The sequence below is a fragment of the Musa acuminata genome, chromosome BXJ2-6, assembly GCF_036884655.1.
Source record: "Musa acuminata AAA Group cultivar baxijiao chromosome BXJ2-6, Cavendish_Baxijiao_AAA, whole genome shotgun sequence".
Taxonomy (NCBI): domain Eukaryota; kingdom Viridiplantae; phylum Streptophyta; class Magnoliopsida; order Zingiberales; family Musaceae; genus Musa; species Musa acuminata.
The window spans coordinates 6,630,589-6,654,937 of NC_088343.1; the positions used below are offsets into that span (position 1 = coordinate 6,630,589).

The following is a 24,349-nucleotide window of genomic DNA, read 5'->3' on the forward strand; positions in this document are numbered from 1 at the left end:
AGTCAGTACACCTTTCATTCTCAGCAACTTTACAAAATGAATGATGGTGTTGGAGAAATCGATCTTTATTCATGATGGGGAGCAGCATAGACTCTTACAGACATAAAATTATTATGAATATTATGCAATTATTTACATAGTGCATTACCACTATCTTCTCATATCGATGACATGATTGACGTCATGGCCAATACCTTAATGCTCGGTTATTATTCTCTCGGTGCCAATTGACCTGATATCTCACTATTACGTTGACAATATGTGGTTGACCATGTCGTGGATTTGACACACCATGATCCTCCACAATTAACCAGCTCAAGATCCTCCAATTTGTCGAGCTCTCTTCAAATGTTTGAGATCATCTCTACGAGACAGATCAAAGGCTGGAAGACATTCGAAAGAAGCTAAGCAAGGAAAACAACCTAGTCCTACTTGTGATCTCCTTTCGTCAAGAGCATCATGGAGGAATCCATGTCACAAGGGTTCTATCTACTTACACTGGATATGTACGAGACGAAGTTGGATCCATTGGAGTATGTGACAGCAGCATTCACGTCACAAATGACATGACATGGGACGACCGACTCTCTCGTGTCCCACCCTGCAACGCAAAGTCAAGGAAGGTGGCCAACCAACGGGAGCACCGCCACCCCTCCCCGGACCCGGTGGCTCGTCAGTGGCGGGACCGAGTGAGTCGTGGGGTACAGAGACTGGTACATCAGACGTGCAGCATACACGACGAGATCAGTCACCTTAAACATGTGGAAGACGACGGTGGCTATGAACACGAGAGATTTAGAAGCCAGGTCGGTGTCTGTGTCGGCCGCTGCGTCCTTCTCCTTCGTTTCTTGGCTTTGACCGAGCGAGCCAAGCATAATAAATGAGATACAAAGTGCATGGATGTTAACATGTTAACGCATGGATTAGGCAGGGAGAACAAGATGAACTCTAAAGATTCCATATGTTGACATCCAAACGACGGTTGAATCATTGGAGGCATTTGGTAGAAATCGAAACCGGGAATTGAAGTCTTCCTTTTTTATGTTGTTCTCAGAGACCGACGACACTTTCACAGCCTTGTTTCGACCTTCAACAAGATTGTGATGGTGGCTATTGTCATCCAATGTGGTTGAAAACTCCCATCATTCCAAAGTATGTTTTGCATTTTCATTCTGCATGAAATATCACAGAGTGTTAGCAGCAATCTTTGATCATTTTTAATGTCGTAGACAAAAGATGCTCACATCCAAAAGGCTAGCAAATGTGAGAGATGCCATGGTGGTTGATTCGGTCCCAAACAGCAAAAGTATAAAGAGTGACGTACTAAACCAGCATATTTAACCAAAAAGGAATTAATTTGCATTTTTTGGAAGAAATGGTTTCCAACTAAGATAATTACACTCCATGAATTGAGGCTAAATATTAATAACCGATTCGCAGCACATTACTTGTGATACTGCTAGTCCACACGAATCACATACACACCACGACAGAAACAAAGGCTTGCGGCTTGCTTAAAAAATAAAAGATGATATTTCTAGAACACATTCATCGTCATGTCGATAGGTAATCTCCCTATCAACTCTGTGCAGAATTAGCAACAGCCAACAGACTGTTCACTTGAAACATACCAATTAGAGACATAATCTAAAGGAGAACAGCTCTTTAACAAGGTAGTATAATCTACATTCAGCATGAATGACCTTTAGTCTACCTTATCTCATCACTACAAATCTATCTAGAACTAGGGCTTGTAAATGTGCTATGTATTTGTATCATATTGGTGACCTGGGGCTCACGTGTCCATGGGATCATTAGGGGGATGAACACTGGGTGACTGACCATTCGAAGAACTTTGCGTTTGAGATGGATGCGGATGCTGTGCTTGACGCCCACTCAGGGGAGGTAATTGCTGTGGGTGAGAGTAATAGTTTGATGCATGATGCAGAAGCCCTCGGTTAAGAGGATTTCCATCTGCGGTTGGAAGTTGTCCAGTTGCTATCTTAAGCCGCTGCACTTCTTCTCTCATAGCTTCATTCAGAGCTGCATAATAACAGAAGATTATTGATCAGTAACCTAATGCCACCAAGACAACCTTTAAGATTTGTGCCTCTTAACAGCCTTATATTAAGGAGGGAGAATTGCCAAGAACTTCGTGACTAGGAAAACCTTGTATTAAAGAGGGAGGCCAAGCTACCAAGCCCTTGGCATCTCATGCCACATTGCTGATTGCGGGTGCTATGTCAACAGTTGACCTTTTATAGTTCTTAGAAAGTCTCAAGTCCATCAAAAAAATTTGCATGGATGGTTGATAAGTTAGCGCAAATCACAAAAGACACCACCTGTTTATGTGCCTAACACAATAGAAATTAATTTTTTGCATGTATATCCCTATAAGAGGATTGCTTGTTTTCAACTACAAGGAAACTCAATTCGATGTGCATCAGTAGCCTCCAAACTGTCATCAGGCAGATAATGCTTCATCTAGTTAAATTACTAAAGAGAATCAATGTAATCTTCTGCCCATTCAACGGTATATCTAGCTAGGTAATTACAATCCTTTTATGTTAGTCAACATCTTAAGCTTGAAATGGAATAATAAAAAGCCAAATACTAATTAAGCCTAAAGAAAAAAACATCAGATAGTGTTTAGGACACATACCATCATGAAGTTGGGCCTGTTGCTCCATAGCCTGCAACCGCAGTTTGTGTTCTCTGTTCTCGGCATTCAAATCTGTATTGTCTCTCTGCATTAGCATTAAATCATTGTGAACATCAAATAAATGATTAAACAAGAAAGTGTTTTAGTATTGATCTTGTGGAAACAGCAAGAAATGTGATATAAACAGAGATCAAGATTCATGTTGTTTTCTATAATCCCAAAACTTTGATGAAAAATCATAAAATTCAGAGAGATAATCCTTGGTGCGATCTTGGTCTTTAAGTATCATTCCGAGTGCGAGATCTATTTTCCCACCTGAGAACTCCCATTGGATGGAATCCATAGTGTCATGAGGGCTTAAGAGGGCAAGATAAAATCTCACGGGACGTGATACAATAAGCTACGGGAAAACCTAAATTATCTTTATGTTTTAATCCCTTCTTCATCATATGCAATTAGATCCAGAAAAACATAGGGCATTATAGCATAAGATATTGATTGGTTAGTATGTTCTATTTTTATGTATTGCGACCAAACATTTCAAAAACTACACAATCTTTGACTTAACAGTTATGCAATTCTTTTTCCGTAAAAGTTCAATGTATTTTTACATAAACAGATTTGGCATTCAACTCTCTTAGCTGCAAGTTGTCTCTACAGTGCCACTGAAATCATCATCAGCATATTACTAAACACACAAATTTACCTTAATTGAATAGATCAAATTTTCCATTGGTCAAAGTAGATGAAATTACAACTCCAATCTCTAATTATGCAGAATTGTGAATATACCTCAATCCAAGAAGAATAAATAAATCCTAACTATTCCTGAATGAAATGATAAATATGCATATACTTTCAATAGAAGAGTCACTGACAGTGCTGTGTCCAAATGAGATCAAGCAAAGTCGAAGCCGATCATGAAGGAAATCACCGAGAGCAACACCAATCCAGCTTAGTTTATGGTGACACAGAATCAACAAATTATATGCAGCACAAAACTTTTGTCCATCTCCAAACCACAAAACTGCAAAAGCTAGCTGCTAGCTCATACCTGCAGAAGTGTGAGCAGGCCAGAAAGAGTGGTTGCCTCTGTCCGAAGAGTTTGCACCCTTCATTCCAAGTTCACTTGTGAAATGAATCTTCCTCTCCTTCGAACGAGCAGCGGATTGACTGTTCAAAGAATCCTATAACAAGAAAAAAAGAAAAAATATCTTAAAATTGTAGATAAATGCAACCTAAAAAGACTAAAACACAAACTCAAAAAGAATACAGATGGTTTTATAGTATTTTAGGGAATAACAAGATCATATTTTTTTCTACAAGAACTTCTAAAAAGAACTAAAAACAATCACATTCCAGTAAATCTTACTGGAATCAACCATAGTTCGAGAAAAAGCCCCGATAACATGTAGAAATTAGTAACGAAACATCCATAGATCGACTAAAAAGTCGAATTAAACAGCGTGGAACGCAAAGAAAGGCCATTTCTTGTGAGGTACAAAAAAGGGGCAAAGGAATTGAGAGAGAGAAAAAAGAACACGCCTTTTTGCTCTCTTGGGATCGATCAACGCCAACTCCGCGAGCTTATCGGCCGTCGTCATGGCCTTCTTCGCGTAATCCGAAAGAGGAGGCGTCGACTCCCCGTCGAACGGCCATATCGAGCCGCTCCGCCGATTGTGCCCCTTCCTTTCCTGCGCCCCGCCGCCACTTCCGGCCACAGTGCCCGCCTGGAATCCCAAGCTATCGAAGAACGCGGCGCCCACCGAGAAACTGCGGAGATGGGCCCCGGGGACAGGCCTACACGCAACCGCAGGCTGATCCGACATCCCGGGCTCCGCGGAAAGCCCACCGCCCATGGCGCCTGCGTCGCCGCCGGAGACGTTGTCGTCTGAGAGCGAGGGGAAGTCGATGTCGGGATCGGTGTCGAAGAGAATGTCGTCGGGGAGGCGGAGGAAGGTCTAGGAGTGAGCCCGCCTGTTTCGGCGGCAGGTGGCGCGCCGGTCGCCACCATCGCTCGGGTCCACGGGTCGAGTAAGTCCATCGGAACCGCGTGCGGACCTCTAAGCAGCCGCATGCGAACGCAAGCACCGGGCAAATAGCACTTCTTTTTGCCTATCATCATCGCTCTACTCCCTCGGTCACCTCTCCTGTAATTGGAGGAAAAGTCGGACCCATTGGGCCCCACATCGCCTCCCTAAGGATCACGGTATTTGTGGTAGTCAAAACTGCGCGTCAAACTTGGCGCCATGCACAACACCGCTTCCTCGGCGACCTAATCATGGACCGTTCGATCAGAGCGAGATCAGAGCGACGAGAGGTGAGGCGGGAATGACTTCGGGGACTCCGATCCAAAGCGATCTCGATCGGACGGTCGAGATGAGAGAATGCGGTCCACGTGTTCATCCCACGAGTTGGTTCAACCAAACCAGGAAGCCACGAACAATTCGTACTCGGAATCGTACCGTGGTCAACATCTTGGCACGTCATCAGTTACCTGAGACATGGAAGTAATCTATATCATCTGCTGCCTTCTTCAGAGGTCAACCAATGTTCCTGAGAGTTGCTATCAATGGTCAGTGTGTTTACTAGCTGAGCTAGCACACATCTTATATCATCCATTTGTCACTCATCTCATGGAAAAAATTAATATTGATAATTTTCATATAATTATTTTTATTAAGCAACATATATATAATATATATTTGTATCATTTAAAAATCATTATGATGATAAAAATATTATAACTACTTTTAGATATTCTATGCTTTGAATATATTAGTTTAACTCAAACTAATTATTCTTTATCATAGTTAGAAGTAATTACCTTAAGTTCTTACATTATGTATATAATTAATGTGAAAGGACAACTATATCTAATAGTCTCACCAGTCTAAGCAAAGAAAACATGAGTTTCATGCATCAGCAGCAGCAGCAGATGAAATGGGTGTTTTCATTCAGAAACTGAAGTCATTTCTGTGATTGCTCAGCAGATTTCATGGGACAAAACATAGTATTTTGTTGGCCACTTGCATGCAGCTTATTCATTAAGAGAGATGTTTTGTTGTGATAGAGATAACATCATCACCCACTTGGTATTGTATATGCATTGAATGGCATCATCAATGAGGTGAGACAAACTTTAAACTTTGTAATCTAAGAAGAGTTTGGCAGCCACAAGCCTCCTTAAAAGAAGTCCAGTTGACCAAATTAATTGACTGTTCCATGCATGTCTTCTGCAAACATTAACCCTAGTTTTTTATTTGTTTAAGGAGGAGAAGGTGGATGCATCTGCTACTTTTGATTCCTCAGCATCAGCATGGCTGATAGCAAGAAGTATCATTTGAAATTTATATTTATATTTACATTGGAAGTTGAAATTTAATATTTAAGTCCAGATAAAAGAAGATGAAGAATTATATTAAATTGTCAACAATTAATATAATATAAACTTATATCTTATAAGCATGAATCTTAAATAAATTTTATAAAATTAAATGATGATAAAAAAATCCTTATAATTGATCCTAAATAGTTGGGAATGAGAGTTTAAACTTATTTGAAAAAAAAATTCCCTTTTTTAGATGTTTCTAAAAAAATAATGAAAAACAGTAGTTTAATCAAAATCATATTTTTATTTGCCATTGATGATGGCATCATTTTGGTAGGGAGGGATATGTTTTCCATGGAAATTTGGTGAGAAAAGAAAACAAGGTGCTGTGTTGCATGGAATTCACTACTAAGCCATGCAATTAGTCTTGGTTGGACGCCACAAGGAGTTCCCACTCGTACAGGGTACGAGCATCACGTGTTTCTTTATTCTACGGACTAGGAGACTTCCACAGCACCGCGTACCTTATTAGCGTAGTTTCAACGCGTGGTCGTAAGATTTCCCCGCCGCCCGCCCTCCCTCTCCCCTCATTTATCGTTCCACAGGGGAGTAAAAAAGCGTTCCTTTTTGGCACGATTCGCTCATAGGCGGTGAATCATCACATTCGTCCCCCACAAGATCGCGATTTTGGCTTGCTCCCGTAGCGAAGGCGTGGATTGGCACCTTGCGGACTCCACATTCGTTCTTGTCTCCTCCATTTCCGACTTGTTTCTTGGGTTCTCTTAGCGTGTCGGTCTCGGCGCCGTGATCTGGAGTCAGGCCGAGGGTTCTTCGTGGGAATCTGGTTCTGAGCTCTGGAGAGCAGGTTTGGTGGTCGTCTTGATCGAATTCTTGCCCTTATTTGTTTTTCTGCGCGTAAAGTCTTGATTTTTATGTGATTTTCCTGTGCTTAGTGCGCTAGGGTTTGATCCTCGCTCCGAGAATGAACATTTGATGGATGGAGATGGTTCTTTCTGAGATGGCTAGGTTGATATGAAGAAATGTGTAGGAGATTCAAGAAAGGTGGAATCTTTATGCGATATTTTTGAGTTCTGAATACTTTGGGGGAACTGTAGCTTTGCAAGGACGAATTATTGATAGATTTAGCAGGAGGAAATCGGTAATATCGATCCGGAGGACTTGTTTCTGAAGGCCAACAAATGGAGGAAAACTTGCCCGCTGGAAGCATGATGCCAGGAGTATCTTATGGTGTGCTAGGTTTGCAAGGACACATGCACAGCCATCAAGGCTCGATGATCCACTCGTCGATGCATGATGCTTTCCCCACGTCAGCCCAGGAATTTAATCATCGAGGATTCATGGATTATAATAAAGGAGAACGTGGTAAGACCTCTGTGAGCGATGAGGATGAGCCAAGCTTGAATGAAGATGGAGTTGATGGTCAAAACGAGGCTGGAAAAGGGAAGAACGGCTCCCCATGGCACCGGATGAAGTGGACCGATGCGATGGTGAGGCTTTTGATAACTGCAGTTTCTTACACAGGGGAAGATGTTGCTTCTGAGTGTGGTGGCAGGAGGAAACATGTGATACTGCAGAGAAAGGGGAAGTGGAAGGCCATATCAAAAGTGATGGCTCAGAGAGGTTGTTATGTCTCACCTCAGCAATGCGAAGATAAGTTCAATGATCTCAATAAGAGATACAAGAGGCTCACAGATATTCTTGGTAGGGGCACATCTTGCAAGGTTGTCGAGAATCCATCACTTTTGGACCACATGAATAACCTCTCTGAAAAGTCAAAGGATGATGTGAGGAAGATTTTGAGCTCAAAGCATCTTTTCTATGAGGAGATGTGCTCATATCACAATTGTAACCGGTTGAATTTACCTGCCGACCCAGCACTTCAACGATCACTTCAACAGGCACTTAGAAGTAGGGACGAGCATGACACGAGGAGGAGCTTGCACGGAGATATCGATGAAGTGGATCAAGGTGCTGACAGTGATAACGAGGAAGGTGATGTTCTAGAGCGTAATGCATTGCATGGTGACTTGGTGGCATCGTGCTTTCCGAAAAGGATAAAATTTGGGGTTGACCATCAAGAAGTGGTTCTAGGGAACCCTTCAGGTTCACAAAATTGTTGTAGAAGCCTTCAATCTCCAGGCTTAACTGTAGATATGAACCAAGTATTTTCAGAAGGATCTCAATCCACACTGATGCATCACCGGTGTAATTCCTATCCACTTCAGCTTGAAGAGAAGAGATTGTATATTCAAGCTCAGATGCTGGAACTCGAGAGACAACATTACAAGTGGCAAAGGTTTAGTAAGAAGAAAGACAGAGAACTAAACAGAATGAGGCTGGAAAATGAACGAATGAAACTTGAGAACGAACACCTATCCCTCGAAATAAGGCAGAAGGAGTTAGAGTTGGATGTTATTTTAAAAAGACAGCAGTGAATCATCGTTCTTTGATGGAAATGATTGAATTTCAAGTGTTCAGTAAGGTAAGCTTAGGTGAACCGAGTAGTTAGCTCGTTCTGTAGACTTTGTTTGGTGTTTTTGCAAAACAATGTACCAACAGGGGAATTTATGATAGTAATTATCAAACTTCCTTATTTTTTTATGTTTGCAACTATTGCACCCTTGATCCGAGTTGTTAATTTTTTTTCCCCCCTTCAATTCAGTTATGGAGACGTTGGTAGTTATTTTGACGTGTTTGTTTTTGCCTATTAAAGTTACAATCAGTTTTCGGTTTAACGTAGTTCTGCTAATTGATCTAGAATTAGGAAGACATTTTTTTCCTCCTTGTTCAGGTGGAGACAACATAGCACCTTATTATATCAACCAGGTTCCAAAGGAACCTGCATAAGTATATTATAATGAATTACCATGCACCTGAAAATTGTATTGGACGATGTCAATTTTGGAAAGATATGTGGGCTGAAGCAGAGGTTCCTTGAAAAATTGCCAACGAGTTGGGAATATCGATGTCTAATATTTGGTATTTTAAGAGTTCAATTTTCTATCTCCGTAATCAAAGTCGACTAAAAGCTCAATGAGCTCTTCCTCATTTAACTATATACTATCTTCTTACTAAAAGATAATATCTAGTGCATGGTGCTCTAAGCATGTTCTTTCATATTATCATATTTTTCTCATGTAGCAGACTTTCAGATACTTAGATCTCTAAGCTGTTCGAGATTCAATTCATTTCCTATAAATTCTATGGCTTGCTTACCTTTCTTGCATTTCGATAGAGTAATCTCTATTTATGTATTTATTTATTTTCTTTAGCTTTTCAGGACTAAAAAATTTCTGAAGTACCTGTTAGCAGGATTTTGGCGTAACTATAGAGATATTTGTGATTACCTTACATGTGACCACTTTTTGTTTAAAGCGACAACCTAACAAAATATCTTGATTTGTTATATCTTTGGCCAAGGATGTGGCAACTTGAAGTTATGACAGAATGCTCTGTTGGAAGGTGGAAGTATCATATCTTCTGATCTGACAATAGGTTTATGGAAAATGTGTGTGATCTTTGTATTCAATTATTATGTGGTGAGGCATAATATCTTTGAGTTGAATAAGTTCCAAGGAGGCTTCAATGAAGAAGATTATTTTGCTTGAGAAGGTTGAGTGTATCCTTACCTGCTGATGTTCTACATTCTGAAACTTGGACTTGTCAATCAAGTTGTTCTACATTATACTCTGTGTCAACATTATCTTTTGTGCAGGCAGTTATTAGCCAAATATCGTGATAAAGAAGGTGTAGAGGTTGTATTTGTCTTAAGTCATTTGTAGATCAAAGCATACTGCATATGGTTTCTATTGCGCATTGTGTGATTCCAACACTGGTAAGATGAAGTCTGTGTAATCACCCTATGGAACTTTTGTTTCAGTGATATGTTCTGAATGCAGAGGATGTCTTTTCCCACCCTGTGATGAACTCAAGACACTTTGATCAGCTTCCAATTCCAGAGGCAGCACCATCTTCTCATCACTTCAGCTGTTTACTTACTACTTGATATGAAGCATTCAAGCAAGTAGAAGAGCCTCGTTGTGATGTGGCTCACATTAGAGGTTCTCGACGAAGAGTGTTAGTGAACTAAAGCACCGTGGCCGTAGTTTGGTTCACGGATTGATGTCGGGAGCTTTGAGATCGATTGGGCGAGGCGCCGAGGGTGGCTTCGTCCGCAAGTCGAGATGCCGATGCCATATGAGCGAAAGCGCTTCACGGTTGGGGCACTAGCGTCGTCTTCGGGGAGGTCGTCTCTCGGTCGGATAGTCGCACTTCCGGGGTAGCAGCGCTCCTACACAGAAGGCCCTCGTCTGGGAGTTCTCGACTTTGGCCTCTCGACGACTGAGTTAGTGGTTGATTCTTCCTTTTCTTCTCTTTTTTCTCCCCTAGCTAGATGTCAATCGGGTGCTTTTATACTATTACACGAGGATCGACCGTACGTGGATTTGGCGCAATGATCGATTCCCGAGGGGCGAGGTGGTATCTTTGTACAGTCATCGTCTCAGACATTCCAGGACGATGCCGGGCGACGTCGTCCTGAGCTTTTCGGGACGGGACATATCGAGGGGTGCCTCGATGTGGCTTCTGACTCGACACATGGGGGTCCCCCCTCGTGCCGAAGTAGCAGAGGCGCGGGTGGTGACGTGGCAGGAGTCCAAAATATATCTTATCACATAGTATTAATACAAATTATCTGTATTATTTATTATCTAATTTGGCTTAGTCATATGATGATGTCTTCGGTTTATTGTCGCATGATACTCGTATGCCGGTAAATGTACTTTTCTGTCTGCCCCAGCTGCACCCAGGCAGGGTCCCAGGCCATGGCCCACCTTCCACTGAGGTGGTACCCTTCTGGGTGTATCCCGGAGTGGAGAAACTTCGGTTTCCTTCGTCTATATCACCTTGGCTTGCTGCTTAGCGAGACGGGGCGGGAGTGTGAGCGCGAGTAGGGGAGAAGCATGGGAGCGTGCGCGACGAAGCCCATGGCGCAGGGTGACGCGCCCCCGCCGATGGAGCCGGATCCCCAGGTGGAGGATGGCGGCGGAGGGCAGGAGGTCGAGCAGGGGCCGGGCCCGGCGCCGGATGACAACCGCCGGAGATCTCTCGGCGAGCTGTTCAAGGTGCGCGTCGCTGCCTTCCTTCCTTCCTTCCTCCTTCTCCTCTGATTTAGGCGTCAGTGGCTCTTTTTTCTGATGAACGAGGAAAAAAGTTGCGATCTTTATACCTCTTTGGCATCTTCTGAAGAGTCTATCTCGACTTTGGATCTTATTTGGTGCATTTAATGAGGGAAAGTTCTTAATTTGTATGTGATCTCATCATCTCAGATCTCCAAAACCACCAATCAATTACAACCATTGGCCGCTGGTAAAACTTCACAATCAGCATAGTAAATATATATATAGATGAGGGTGACAGCAAGCAAAACCTCTGCCTTTATTGTGCTAGGCAAGACCACATGCTTATTGAATTATTGACTGGCTTGCTACTTTGGAAATATCTGGATGATGTAAAGTTCTCGCAGTAGAAGCTCCATGTCGATTTTGTTGTGCAATCAACCTAATAGTCTTCTGATACTATCCCATGGATTTCGTTGAGAACAGGAAAATTGCAAGTTGCTTATTGATGTCAATGTTTCAGCGTCTGCTACCATGAAAAACTATTAGTGTGACTTGTTGTTGGGTGTGCCGTGAATTCCAGTCGCATCAGGACTCCGCTACCGACAATGTCATGAGAAAAAGAAAGCTAATTGGGGTGAAAATAAGTGGTCTGAGATAGTAGTGGATGGCTTGAGCCTGTTGGTCCAAAGTTTCTTGTTAGGTTTTCTTTTGTATTCCATACTTGGGATTTTGGGGTCATATGTGTGTCCATACTCTTCATCTTCTGAGACAATGCACCTTCTTCATCTTTGCCCCAAAAATATAAATTTATTGTTGTTTTCTCTTCATTTATGTCATCTCTGTGCTTTTTTTTTTTTTGAACTTTGACTAATGGGACACTTGTGAGCTCAAGAGGAAAACCTTCCTTGCAAGCTTTCATGCTACTCAATATCCCTCCTAGTTTAAGTCTTAAGAGAGCAATCATGAGATCGGAGTATGCTGATTTGGACCCATCACATTAGAAAAAGGATACTACTTTCATAGGAAAGTGGTTTACATGCACATAAAGATTCTGGAAGGTCACTGCAAATTTTTTATAGGCTCCTAAGACAACTATATTCCAAGTAGGTGACATAGCATTTAATTCTATGGTGTGACAAGGCCCACCTGATAGGTGCTCCTTGTCACCCACTTGCAGGTAGCAACAAGTACTCTGAGATGAAACTTTTTATGTTGTGGTTAGTTCCTGTTTGGGTCTTTCATGCCCTTTGTGATCAATGTGCTAGAATTTTTCTTCAAAGAGCGCTAGAATGCAAATCTAACATTGACATCTAAATAGCAATCTATAGTGAATGTGGCACCCTTGCTTCCGAAGATGTTTAAGACTGCAAAATTAAGGTGTTTCTCTGCTAATTGATATAGGCAATTCCTGAGTTTTCTATACAAAATGATTGACACCCAGATCTTCATTGGATTCTGCAATAGAAGTTATAAATTGCATTACATTGGCATTTATGCCCACCCTTACAAAAATCATAAACTGACAAAATTCACTCTGTAGCCAATAAGTATCCCAAGCTTTAGTTTTGTCCTCCACCACTTCTGAACTTCTCTTTCATAAGTGGAACTCATTAGATCTATTGTCAGTGCGAACTCATAGATTGGCTGTTGGATGTACTATGTGCCTTATATTATTTCTTCCATTTTCAAACCTTACTGAAAGGTTATGTTTTACACATGCTTTTCACATTAACAATGAATCACAAAATTGGCATAGAGTATATAATATTGGCAGGAAACTTATTAAATGGTTGGTCCTTTATTGCATGATGCCCTGATGAAGGACAATCTGTATGCTTAGCAAATAAAAAGATTCTCTTAAAGAACCAGCTACACTTATTTTGTTATTTTATAAAAGCAGAGGAATATAGCTTTAATCTGAAATGTGAGAATTCTTTGTTTTCATTTTTGGGAGATGATTGTACATGCCTTTTCTTTTAGGGTTAATAATGCTATCCTTAATCCAGTAAAATATCTGAGCATTTTGACAGTGACCACACAATTAATTGGAGTTTTTTTCTTTAGCTTTATGAAGGAGACTTATTCTTTTAATTTTCTCATAAAGGCTGGTGGTTGTCTTTTTAGCACATGCTCTCAGGACCTCGTATGTTCTTTCAAGTGCCAGCTCTTTTACTTTTTTCCATTCATCTATCAAATTGAAAGGTCCAACCCTTCAGATGCTTGTGCCCACCTACTTTATAGCTTGTGGTTTACATCAAGGGTTGATCCCACTAGATATCATTACTGTGACATACTCCACAATCATGCCTGTACGTGATTAAAGATATACCTACCTTCTTTTCTGCTTTAGTATTCTAGCACTCATGATCACTTCCAACCATAGGTTCATCTTCATTTTGTAACCTTTTAATGTATGAGGTGTATCACTGTGACTTAGAAGCCAGAAAACCGAAGATTGTCCAGTTTTATCATTAGTTCATTAACAGTAAGGCATGGTTAAAGCTTGTACCAATTTATTATAACACACATCGTTTAAACCTGGAGTGTGTAAACCCTGTATGTAGGTTTAGAAACTTCTGTAAAATTTTTTGACATAAAAGAGGCATTGAATCATTCATTCATGGGATAAGAAAAGTATAAGCACATAGGATGGATGATACTTCATTCGACATACAATCATCATAGCACAGAACACAAATAAAGAGCAACAGCTACTGCGATGTCAATTTAAGGCTTTCCACGTATGCAGGAAATAACCCTGGTAACTCGAAGTTAAATGAATATGGCAAATGTTTTAACACATATCACTCTTCTCCAACCTGAATCTCACAAATTTGAAAATCTAGAGTTATCCAATAAGCACCAAAACGATAGAATTTTATTTTTTTATGGCCCTTGCTGATGTGTAATCTTGGTGGTGCAATTTTCAGATCGGAGGTGCTTCCAGTTGAAAGTAACTCTCAGCGACTCCCACCATAAAATTCTGTGTCCTGGATTCCATGTCTTGTGATACCCATGAACTTCTCTGTCTAACTATATGAAATTATTTCTGATCTAAATTCCATCCTTCTCGTTAGCGATTTGATAACTGAATATATATTTCATTTATAGGTCAGAATGTGCATATGTTTTTATCTTGTCTATTCAATATGACGACAGTACAAACTTTACAAAAGGTATACAAATTCAAACTAACACTAATTGAAAATGCTATCTTAGCAGAACGAAGAGGTGATCAGATCCTCTGAGACTGATAAGAATGTCGTCTCAGAGACTGTTACACCAGAACCTATGGAAGTGAAGGAAGAAGTAATTGACAACAAAGCAATCGATGAGGCTGTGCTGCATGAAGCAGACAAGCAACCCACCGAGGTACCTAAAGCCGAAGCAGAAGCTGCTGAAGCTATCTCAAACTCGACCCCACAGGAGACGTCTGTTCTTCCTCCGGCATCGGATTCTGAAGTAATCACAGCAGATGTGGAACCACTGGGTTCAGAAGTGAAAGCCCAAGTGGATACTGGCAAGATGGAGGCTGTGGAATCTAGCCCGACGGAAGGAGGTCCAGCTGCCTTGGAGAAGAAAGATGTGTGAAGGCTTGTTTAATGTAACGATGTTGCATGTAGCTGCTGCATCTCACCGTCTGTTGTCTGTTCAGTTGTGTTCTTTTCTTCTGATTCGAATCTCGATTGCATTGTAAAATTCATTGTTGTTATTATTTATTTCGCCTTCTCGCTTTCCGTAGTAAAAAAAGGCTATTCTCAGATGTATCACGATACGACCTTTATAATTAATTCTTGTAAATTTTCCTGGTTGAGGAGAAGGAAGCTCTTGAATTTGTACTAATCTTACATGTTGATGGTTGAGGTTCTGTAAGTTCCGTTTAAATTGGTATGGCCTCCATCACTTCATCACAATGTTTTGATCTTTTCTTTTAATTCTTAAACCAATGGCTATTGTGTTAGCTAATATAACATTTCCATTAGATTTCAAACATCATTACATATCTCATTGTAAAGATAACATCAAAGTGGTTCAATTCATGTTGCTTCCTTCTGCGATTGTGAATTTCCATCTTCTACTGAGGCCTCACAGGTGACAGTCTCCTTGTTCTTTCCCCATAGAACACAATAAAGGCCTCCGACCATTAGCAGCCCACCTAAAATACTGAAACCCAAGTGTTTATCAACACAACAGTTAAATCAACTAAAATGATCGATCATCATGCAAGAAGGAAATCAACCAGGTCATGTGTTCTCTACCTTCCCAGAGAAATCATCTCTCCTAGAAAAATAGATGAACATATGATGGTGAAAACAAGAGATAAAGGTGTGAAAACTGCCAGGAAGACAGGACCCTTCTTCTCTATGCACCAAGTTTGTATGTAGAAAGCAACTCCTGTCACCACAAACCCCTGCCATGCATTCAACGTATGATTCATACTGTGTTTCTCGTTTTGAGGAATGCAATGGATGACCGCAAAAACAACACCACTTTGGCTGGCAACAGTATTCATTCATCCAATATTCATCTACACTTACACAGTAGAGGATGGCAAGCAGGCCGACATCCAGCTGCAGCTTCCACTTGGAGGTGTCTCTCTCAAACGCCATGGCAACGAAGATCGACTGAAGTGTGGCGAAGAGGCACTCGAGAGTGGTGAAAAGAAGCTTGGAGGGGTACTCCCTCATCAAGATCCCCTGTGCAAAGTGATGGATGGTTAAGTAGCACCATGGAGATGGAGATGGAGGGTTGTGGAGGCTGATCACCTGTAGGACCAACCACAGAGACCAGGTCATGGTGGCAGTGATGACGAAGAGGGTTCCTTTGATCCAGGTGGTCTTGGAAACAGCAGGCTCCTCATCTAAGTGGCTCATCCTGTGGTGGCCGGAGGGGAAGTGGAGGTTCAAGGGGTGGATGCGAGGTCCTCTGTAGAGGGCAGTCATCACAACTCCGGCCAGGCAAAGCGCTACTCCCAGTGCTTTGCCTACTCCCGAGAAGCTCTTCATCTTGATGCTCTCCATTCTGTGGCCACATCAACGAAAACCTGCGTTTGAGAGAGAGAGAATCTACTACAACATGATGCAATGGAAGTATAAGTTTCTGATGCTTGCTTTGCATAGATGATCAATACTGCTTGCAATCTCAATCTCAGGGCTTCATATGAATAATGCTAGAGAGCATTATCATCACTGGACTAAACTTCATAAATACTAAAAATCGAATTTTTAACTCGAGAGGTTATAATATCTTGATTTAGTCTAAACCACATTTGAATTAAGAGATAGTCTAAATAGTTTCATAAGGATCCCATAAGCCTAGCATTAAGTATAGTGAGAGAAACAACAAAGGCTTTGTTTCGGAGTAGAATCTAAAATAAAATATATACATATATATATATATATATATGTGGATCATGATGTACTTGATTTGACTCTACCACCTAAATCATGTTTTCCTGTTTTCTTAGCTGAGCTAACCTGTTTTGATCTGACCTGACTCATTAATTTTTGGAGTGGTGAGACCACTGAAAGGTAAAGACCACGGATAGATGATCATGGCCACGTTGATTAATAATCACCTGCCCCACAAATGATTACCCTTTTGGAGTTACGAAAGCTGACCACCTTTCTTCATCATTTCTCATCATGATGGAGAAACACAAGTTGTCCGATTTCCATGATGATTCCCTCTACCCTAATATATAATTCTCTCTATCATTGCATCGACGTGATCTCTTCAGTATATAAGCGAAGCGAATTGTATGATTAGAAGAGCAAGTCACACACCTGAAGAGCACAGCAAAAAAGAAGGTAAACACTGGTACTGAGTTCGTAGTTGCTGAGGCCACCGATGCCGAAGTATACTTCACTCCCACGTTATACAAGTTCAAGCTGAAGGTAATCCTAAAACACCCCACACGCACCCCATTAATCTCTGTCACAGACACACCTCAAGTAGTAGCAGAAACTGATGCCGATTAGAACGCATGCACGTACCCTAACATTGCATGCATGAACAGCTTCAACGCTGTCATCACCGTCAGTGGCGGAGACCTCCTCCTGAGATCGGGAACCGAGCTGACGAGGGACTGCAGCTACAGCAAGAAGAAGAAACAAAGAGGGCGGCAGAAGAACTATATACCTCTCGAAGATGACAGCGAGCGGTGCAAGTAACAGTGAGGCAGCTGCATGCCGGTAGAAGATGAAGACGAAGGTGCTCAAGCCCTTGTCGAAGGCAGCCTTGGATATAACGAAGTAGCCGGTGGACGTGAGCTGTAAGAGGACCGCAGCAACATAGGGTTTATGTGCAGCCATGGGTGGCCAAGAGGCGATGAGTGTCTTCCTTAAGTAGAGCGATGAGATGACCCGCTTCAACTTGCACTCAACATTGAGCATGCATGGAGATTGCACTCACAAGACACCATGGTGCTGCATTGGACAAGATCGGAGAAAGCTGTTCATACATGGAGATTGCACTAAGCAAACTGTGAATAGCAAGAGACCACCATAGCGCTGTGACAAGATTGGATAATGCTTTTTGGAGACCTAATATTCTTGAAGAATATGTAGATAGCTTTATGGTTTATAAACAATATTTAATTTGCATTGTGCATATGTTCTTAGCTTCTGTGGTCAGATACAAACAAGAGTGTTAATTTTCCACAGACAAAGAATATGCTGAGGAGATATGTTTGATTTGCTTCTATTTTTTTGTTGGCTATTGTTCATGTTCTTCGACATTGTCACATACAAAAAAAATCCCTGATAGAAAAGGCCATGATTTGCTGTCTTTTATTAATGAATTCATGCTAATGTGCTTTGCTTCCCTAAATTAAAAATCTACTTTAGTCTCTCAAAGAAAGAAAAGATATGTACATTAACATCTCATGAAAAGAAGGCAGAGAAGACAAAGGGAATATGTGGATAAAGAACCCAAGCAGAATCTGAGAGAAGATGTGTTGAAGAAATAGAAAAGAGCATAGGATGTGTATAAATTGGATTGTGGGACACACATCACTTCTTTAAGAGCACAAGATGCGTAGAAGATATTGACAGGATCTAAGAGAGCACAACTGTCCGGCATTGTCGGATATAGAACTCATGGAATTCATGTAAAACCCCCCAAAGGACAGTCAATGCCTCCTAAGAAAAGAAGATTAAGTGAAGAAACTATGGTGCTAATTAGCTTGATCACATGTGATGACAAAATTAAACTCCCAGCTTTTGACTTGCAATCTTTTGATTAGAGCTTACATAGATACGCTTGTATATCATAAAGTAGTCATTAGAGAGAGAGAGAGAGAGAGAGATTGGAAATCATTAGTGTGATCTTCCTATTTGATCTAATTTGCCAATCTCTATCATGCAATATGATTTGGTTTGGATCTCAAAAGAAAATGATTTAAATTTATAATTATTTAAAAACTATTGATGGATTATTCTTGCTTTCTGAAGAATCAAATTTATTTTAACCTTTGTTTATATTTAAAACTCCACTGTAATCATTGGTTTTCTTTGGTCATTATCTTCATTATTCTAATGTCTCAACTTTGTTGCAGGCATATTCAGTGTGTTTGATCTATAATTTTCCAAATGGGACATCTAATCCTTTTTCTTAAAGGCACCATATTAGATACCACCTGAGGAAAAGAATTGTCTGATACTTTTTGATAGGTGTTTGTACAGGGTGAAGAGAAAAATCTTCCTGTCTCACTCTAAGCTTTGGGAAAGATTCATGGTGAGTCAGTCTTCTTTTTCTATCCCTTGGTCATGGTTGTCTTCCTCACCTTCCACAATGAAAGGAACAGTTGAGCACCAGTGGCAGAGTGTTGAATGGGAAGGACAGAGAGGGTGAGTTCTTCTTGCACATGGAATCCACAAAAGGAGGTGCACTAGGAAAGTCAACCAAAGAATAATTATAGAGATTATAGGATGTTTCATGCACTTAAAGCATGGCCAGAAGCCAAAACTAATGAGAGAGTTGGGTGTTTGGGAAGATAATGGTGACAGCCATCGAGTGGTGGACAGATGCCTCATACAGTTCTGACATGGGAGACAAAGCACAAGAACACAATGCCAATCGTCTCTCATTGCTCCAACTCCAAGATTCTCTCACATGTTTGGGAAGGGGTTCTCAAGTGCTGCTACCGGATTGAAAGGAGCTTATGCTACTGCCGTTGAAGAAGAAACAGAGCTTTTAGACGTCGACAGAGCTTTTACCTCGGCTGATTCCATTAGGCTTTGGGTGGGGAGTGATGAAAGGTTCTTTCTATCTCTGCTTTAATTATACTAACCTTTTTCCTTTTTATATCTGTGAGTGATGTAATATTGACTTCCTTTTCAGAGATAATTAGCAACAAAGAGATGGAGTTCAGTGGTGGCATTGGTTGCAGACACCTGTAGTTGCAGTGCTGTTGATATGTCCTATGCTTTAGATGATGATGTTGATATGCATCTATTACATGAGAAGATTAATAGGGATTGTTGTTAGTGTCAACACATTATAACTTCAGATTCCAAATAAGTACATATTATTTATATATATATATATATAACTACAAATACTATGATAAAGGCTTGCATCACTTGTTGCTAACACAACATCAAAGTGGTTTAGTTCATGTTGATTCCTTCTCCTGCACAGGTGGTTTTCCATCTTCAATTGAGACCTCACAAGTCATGCTTTCCTTACTCTTGCCCCATAGAACACAGTAAAGGCCTCCAACCATTAGGATTCCACCTATGATACTGAAATCAAAATGATGACAAAGGATTAGATCACATAGATTGGATGGTGAATTCCAAAGACAGAATGAAAGCAGGCAGGAAGAGCTCACCTTCCAAGATAAATCATCTCGCCTAAGAAAATAGTTGAACATAACATGGTGAAAACAAGAGCTAATGGTGTGAAGATTGCAGCAAAAACAGGGCCTTTCTTCTCAATACACCAGCTCTGTAAGTAGAAAGAAACTCCTGTTATGACAAGCCCCTGCCATGCAATCAAAGTAGAATTCATTAGTGACAATCGAATCCAATTGACACCAATAATGCTTTTTCTTGCTCTGTCCAGCGAATTCCTTTCCAAAAGCATAATTCACCAAAGAATCTCTCTTTCTTGGGGAGGCCATCAGACCTTGTTCACCAATAAAAAGGTTTCATCCACTAGAATTAGATAAGATAAAGATTTGCAGTGTTGAGAATGCTTACACAATAGAGAATAGCAAGTAGGCCCATGTCCAAATGCAACTTCCACTTTGTGCTATCCCTCTCAAATGCCATTGCAACAAAGAGAGACTGAAAGGTGCTGAAGAGACTCTGGAGAGTGGTGAAAAGTAGCTTGGAGGGGTACTCCTTCAACACAATCCCCTGTCAAAGAGATGTGGGCTGGTATCAAACACTCCTATATTGCTGTCTTTAAATAGTGCAATGTGTGCCATGAATACCTGTAAGACTAACCACAGGGACCAGGTTAAGTTGGCGATGATCATGAAGAAGGATCCTTTGATCCAGGTGGCCTTGGAATGAGCCAGGGCATGATCTTGGTTGCTTGTACTGTGGCCATGGTGGGGGAGGAGGTTGAAGGGATGGATATAAGGGCCTCTGTACAAGGCAATGGTGACCACACCAGCCAAGCATACTGTTACCCCCACTGCTTTGCATATTCCTGAGAGGCTCCTCATTTTGATGCTCTCCATTCTGGAAAGCAAAGTTGGACAAATCATGCATTATAAACCACATGTATGTCTGTGTACCTCAAAATCAACCATGAAGCTTTGGAAACAGAGCTTGATTCCACTGAATATGATGTATGATTTTTAAGAACATTTAGAAATCAGTGTGTGAGAGAGTTTTTGTCAGAGATGAATGCATTTCACTCATAGCCATTTGAGTTGCTTGAGGCTCTCAAACTTCCATGTAGGATTCCATCTCACTTTGATACTGTACATTATCAATTATTATGACAAGAGAAGACTGAATCTTCTCATTGGTTTTCATGTAGGTTTCCATCAAGGTGACAAAAAAGGCAGTGAACAAAATGAATCACAACCAATGCTTGCACATTAAGCCAGTGATTAAAGTGCCTCATCCAAGTTTGTCGGATCCTTAGGTTTGACAGTTTGATGCAAATGTTCTATCAACGATGACAACTTGTGAGAAGTGAGAGAAAGAGAATGATCGGTCAACTTATATGCCTGCTCTCTGATTCCATCAAATGAGATTCACATAGATAGGTGATTAGAAACTTTACAGCGTTCACTCCATTTCCATGTTAAGTCATTCTCTTCTTCAGACAAATGTATTGCTTACTCCAACAAGAACAGCAAAAGGCTCTGCCATTGGCCTTAAGATTTCTATTTGGAATTTTTCAGCAATAAAGAAAAGTAGTCGAAAAGATCGATATCTAGCATAATGAAATTTGATCCTCCTCTTGTCTGCTGAAAATATTTGAATCTCTCTTTAATTCTAGTATTGTCTTTCTAAGTAAGCAGATAAAGTCGGTACAAGAGTCACAAACCTGAGGAGCACAGCCAAGAAGAAGGTGAACACTGGGATGGAGTTTGTAGCCGCCGAAGCCACTGATGCTGAAGTATATTTCAGACCGATGTTATACACGTTAAGGCTCCAAGTAATCCTGAAACGAAGCAAATCAACATTACTTGGGGGGTTTATACTGACAGAAACCAGCAGCAGCTTATGCAGATCAAGAACATACCCAAGTAATGCAAGCAAGAACAGCTTCAATGATATCTTAAAGGTCAGCGGATGAGAGCTTTTCCTGAAATCAATAACCAACATGAAGTCTGCAGCTAAAGAAAGAAGAGAAACATTTCGGAACAAGTTCAAATCGCGATACATTTCCACCTTTCAAAGATGACTGCAATCGGCGCGAGTAGTACAGAAGCAGCAGCTTGCCGATAAAAGATGAACACATATGTGCTCATACCCTTGTCGAAAGCAGCCTTTGATATCACATAGAACCCAGCATACGCAAGTTGTATGAGAACTGCGGCAACATATGGCTTGTTTGCTGCCATGACTCTCGAGCTTTTGCCTCACAGTTTCAAGGATGGAGCGCTCGGAGAAGAGGTGGGTGGAAGTGAGATGGGTGTCATCCTTTTGTATAAAAGGAGCGCTGGAAGGACCCACTTCGACTGTATATCTGTGATGTGCACAGAATTTTCGCTGCTTTGAAAACGCCTTCGGAGCAACTTAAATCCCATCGATAGATTTACTTGTTCTAATCAGTTGCAAATTTTCTTTGCTTCAATTCAATTATTAGATTTCCTTCATTTTTCTCGTCCAGCAGCATTCGGAGAATGAAAGCACAGAAAGCCCGGATATGTTGCTACAGATGATAAGCAGATAGGAAGCACTGTTCTAGCTATCACGTTTCATGCCAAATTACTCCTGCTCGAGTCCAAAGCAGCCGGCGATCATGGCTGTGACAGCATCGCAAACAAAGGAGTGCGATTATAATGCACCAGATGGTAGGATGGCTCACAGTGTTTGGTACCTTTGTGGGACATGAACTCAGAAAACATAGTGGGTCGCACCACCTGAGCAGCACTGCAGCTGCAAGCTTTCCTCTTTTAAGTGCATCGATCATTGCGATTACTACGCAAATCTGGTTATTTTTTAGAATTGGAATCTGCTGATTGGAGCTTAAGCCCAATTCTCGACGTGGATTTTGCCACACAAAGTTGCTTCTTCGGCTTTAGTTTACATCATCATATTAGTCTTTGCTCCGCTATGACCCTCTCTTTCAAATATATCATTGATGCTGGTGCACAAGGCATCAGGTTGATATGGTTTGATATCCTACAGATAAACTAAAAGGAAGAAGACAGAAAAGATAAATGAGAAGGCAGGATTCTTCTCTCTTTATCAAGAAAGCTTTTCAGTAAAGAAGAAAATGTTCTTCAAGAAAAAGTATATGGACCATTCATGGAACTGGCCAAGCTGCTACAGACCAAGGTGAAAGCAGCTACCTAGACCAGCTCTACTGCAAAGAAGAAGACTCATTAGATCTGTCCACACAAGTGCCAGAGGCTTGTGAAAGGTGTGTGAATCAGAGGCCTTCCTTTTGGATTGCCCGAAGCTTGAGTTTGAGTGGGGGAGAAGAAGACTAATGACAGACTGGTAGTAAGTGGTCAACTGGCAAACCATCGCAGCAAAACTCCTAACATTGTCACAGCATCAAACTCTGAGATCTCTATCAGACTACAAAGCTTAAGTGGCGATCAACTGGAAAAGATGTGTCATTACCATATTCTCATCATATATGATGACAACTAACATCGATGCAGCCCCTAAATAATGTAAGCTTGTAAGTTCTCAACTAGGGTTGGACCTACATGCCTTAGCTAGCCACTAACTCGTTCACACCACTACATAGTGTGTGCACCTTTCCATGATCATGATGCACAGCACTCATCACCACCATCGCCGATCGGGATCACGAACGCATCTCGAAGCACCCATCGCAATCGTGATCCGCACCACACAGTGCTGCACGAGGAGACAACCACGGGTTTCAACAGCTGCGGCCACTGCGGAGGGGGACGTTTTCCTCAACGTGATCGAATCGAGCGGCCAGATCCGAAGTGGGACGTCGATCGTGGCCGTCGGCGTCGAAGATAGTGGCTGGCTTCGGTTTGGCTGTCCTTGTTAGAATTCACCAGCTTCTTCATCTTCTTCGTCTGGTCCTGATCCTAGTACGGTGCTGCTGTTGAACAGCATCGACTTGTCCGCGACATGGCCGCCAGATTCGCATCACGCAGCTCCGACAACAGCTCAGGTGCCCCTCCCCCAACCTTCTGGTCTCAGAGTCAAGCATCAATGATGAAGCACCTCCAACAAGACGACTGACAACATGAAGACGATGATCACATACACAATTCGGGAAGGTTAAAGACGACATGATCCATGTGCTTGGGTGGCGCATGAGACCCAATTCGACATGATCCATGTGCTTGGGTGGCGTATGAGACCCAATTCCAAAAGGTGCGATGTGTTTGATTCTGCTGGGCTGGTGGTGCGTCGAGGTTGCAGCGAGGAGTTATCTCCATTACTTTCACCTGCTTGTTTCTAATCTTGGCAACCCTTGCTGCTAAATATCCAGTGGCACTGAGAGAGTAGTCGTTTTGGAGCACATCGGCCACCATGATTGGAGTTCTTCTTCATGCCCAACACTGCTGTCCAAGGAAAAAGAAAG

General features: G+C 41.4%; 4 protein-coding genes and 1 long non-coding RNA gene across 8 annotated transcripts; 2 read left to right on the forward strand and 3 right to left on the reverse strand.

Annotated features, from left to right (window-relative positions):
- Positions 1 to 105: 105 nt before the first annotated feature.
- On the reverse strand, positions 106 to 4,712 carry LOC135614485 (uncharacterized). Of its 4 annotated transcripts, none has more exons than XR_010487558.1 (5): positions 4,208 to 4,712; positions 3,717 to 3,849; positions 2,663 to 2,747; positions 1,843 to 2,043; positions 106 to 1,172 (listed from the first exon to the last, which is right to left on the reverse strand). It is a non-coding gene; the product is annotated as an uncharacterized LOC135614485 (long non-coding RNA). The 4 variants fall into 4 exon arrangements; XR_010487557.1 differs by lacking the exon at positions 106 to 1,172 and adding an exon at positions 3,541 to 3,616 and having other exon boundaries at positions 1,487 to 2,043; XR_010487555.1 differs by lacking the exon at positions 106 to 1,172 and having other exon boundaries at positions 1,487 to 2,043.
- A 1,874-nt stretch (positions 4,713 to 6,586) lies between these two features.
- LOC135614486 (uncharacterized) lies at positions 6,587 to 8,615 on the forward strand. The gene is made up of 2 exons (XM_065111902.1): positions 6,587 to 6,858; positions 6,947 to 8,615. The coding sequence occupies exon 2, from the start codon at positions 7,193 to 7,195 to the stop codon at positions 8,447 to 8,449; it is 1,257 nt and encodes a 418-aa protein (XP_064967974.1). The 5' UTR covers positions 6,587 to 6,858; positions 6,947 to 7,192; the 3' UTR covers positions 8,450 to 8,615.
- A 2,334-nt stretch (positions 8,616 to 10,949) lies between these two features.
- On the forward strand, positions 10,950 to 14,982 carry LOC135614487 (uncharacterized). Its single transcript, XM_065111903.1, has 2 exons — positions 10,950 to 11,137; positions 14,357 to 14,982. Exons 1-2 carry the CDS (start codon positions 10,976 to 10,978, stop codon positions 14,723 to 14,725), a joined length of 531 nt encoding a protein of 176 aa, XP_064967975.1. The 5' UTR covers positions 10,950 to 10,975; the 3' UTR covers positions 14,726 to 14,982.
- A 124-nt stretch (positions 14,983 to 15,106) lies between these two features.
- On the reverse strand, positions 15,107 to 17,595 carry LOC103987184 (WAT1-related protein At5g64700-like). Its single transcript, XM_009405409.3, has 7 exons — positions 17,276 to 17,595; positions 17,131 to 17,193; positions 16,921 to 17,037; positions 15,901 to 16,156; positions 15,673 to 15,831; positions 15,394 to 15,545; positions 15,107 to 15,298 (listed from the first exon to the last, which is right to left on the reverse strand). Exons 1-7 carry the CDS (start codon positions 17,527 to 17,529, stop codon positions 15,172 to 15,174), a joined length of 1,128 nt encoding a protein of 375 aa, XP_009403684.2. The 5' UTR covers positions 17,530 to 17,595; the 3' UTR covers positions 15,107 to 15,171.
- Positions 17,596 to 19,641: 2,046 nt separating this feature from the next.
- LOC135613443 (WAT1-related protein At5g64700-like) lies at positions 19,642 to 22,242 on the reverse strand. Its single transcript, XM_065110473.1, has 7 exons — positions 21,997 to 22,242; positions 21,848 to 21,910; positions 21,650 to 21,766; positions 20,577 to 20,829; positions 20,341 to 20,499; positions 19,971 to 20,122; positions 19,642 to 19,881 (listed from the first exon to the last, which is right to left on the reverse strand). Exons 1-7 carry the CDS (start codon positions 22,167 to 22,169, stop codon positions 19,752 to 19,754), a joined length of 1,047 nt encoding a protein of 348 aa, XP_064966545.1. The 5' UTR covers positions 22,170 to 22,242; the 3' UTR covers positions 19,642 to 19,751.
- Positions 22,243 to 24,349: the final 2,107 nt, after the last annotated feature.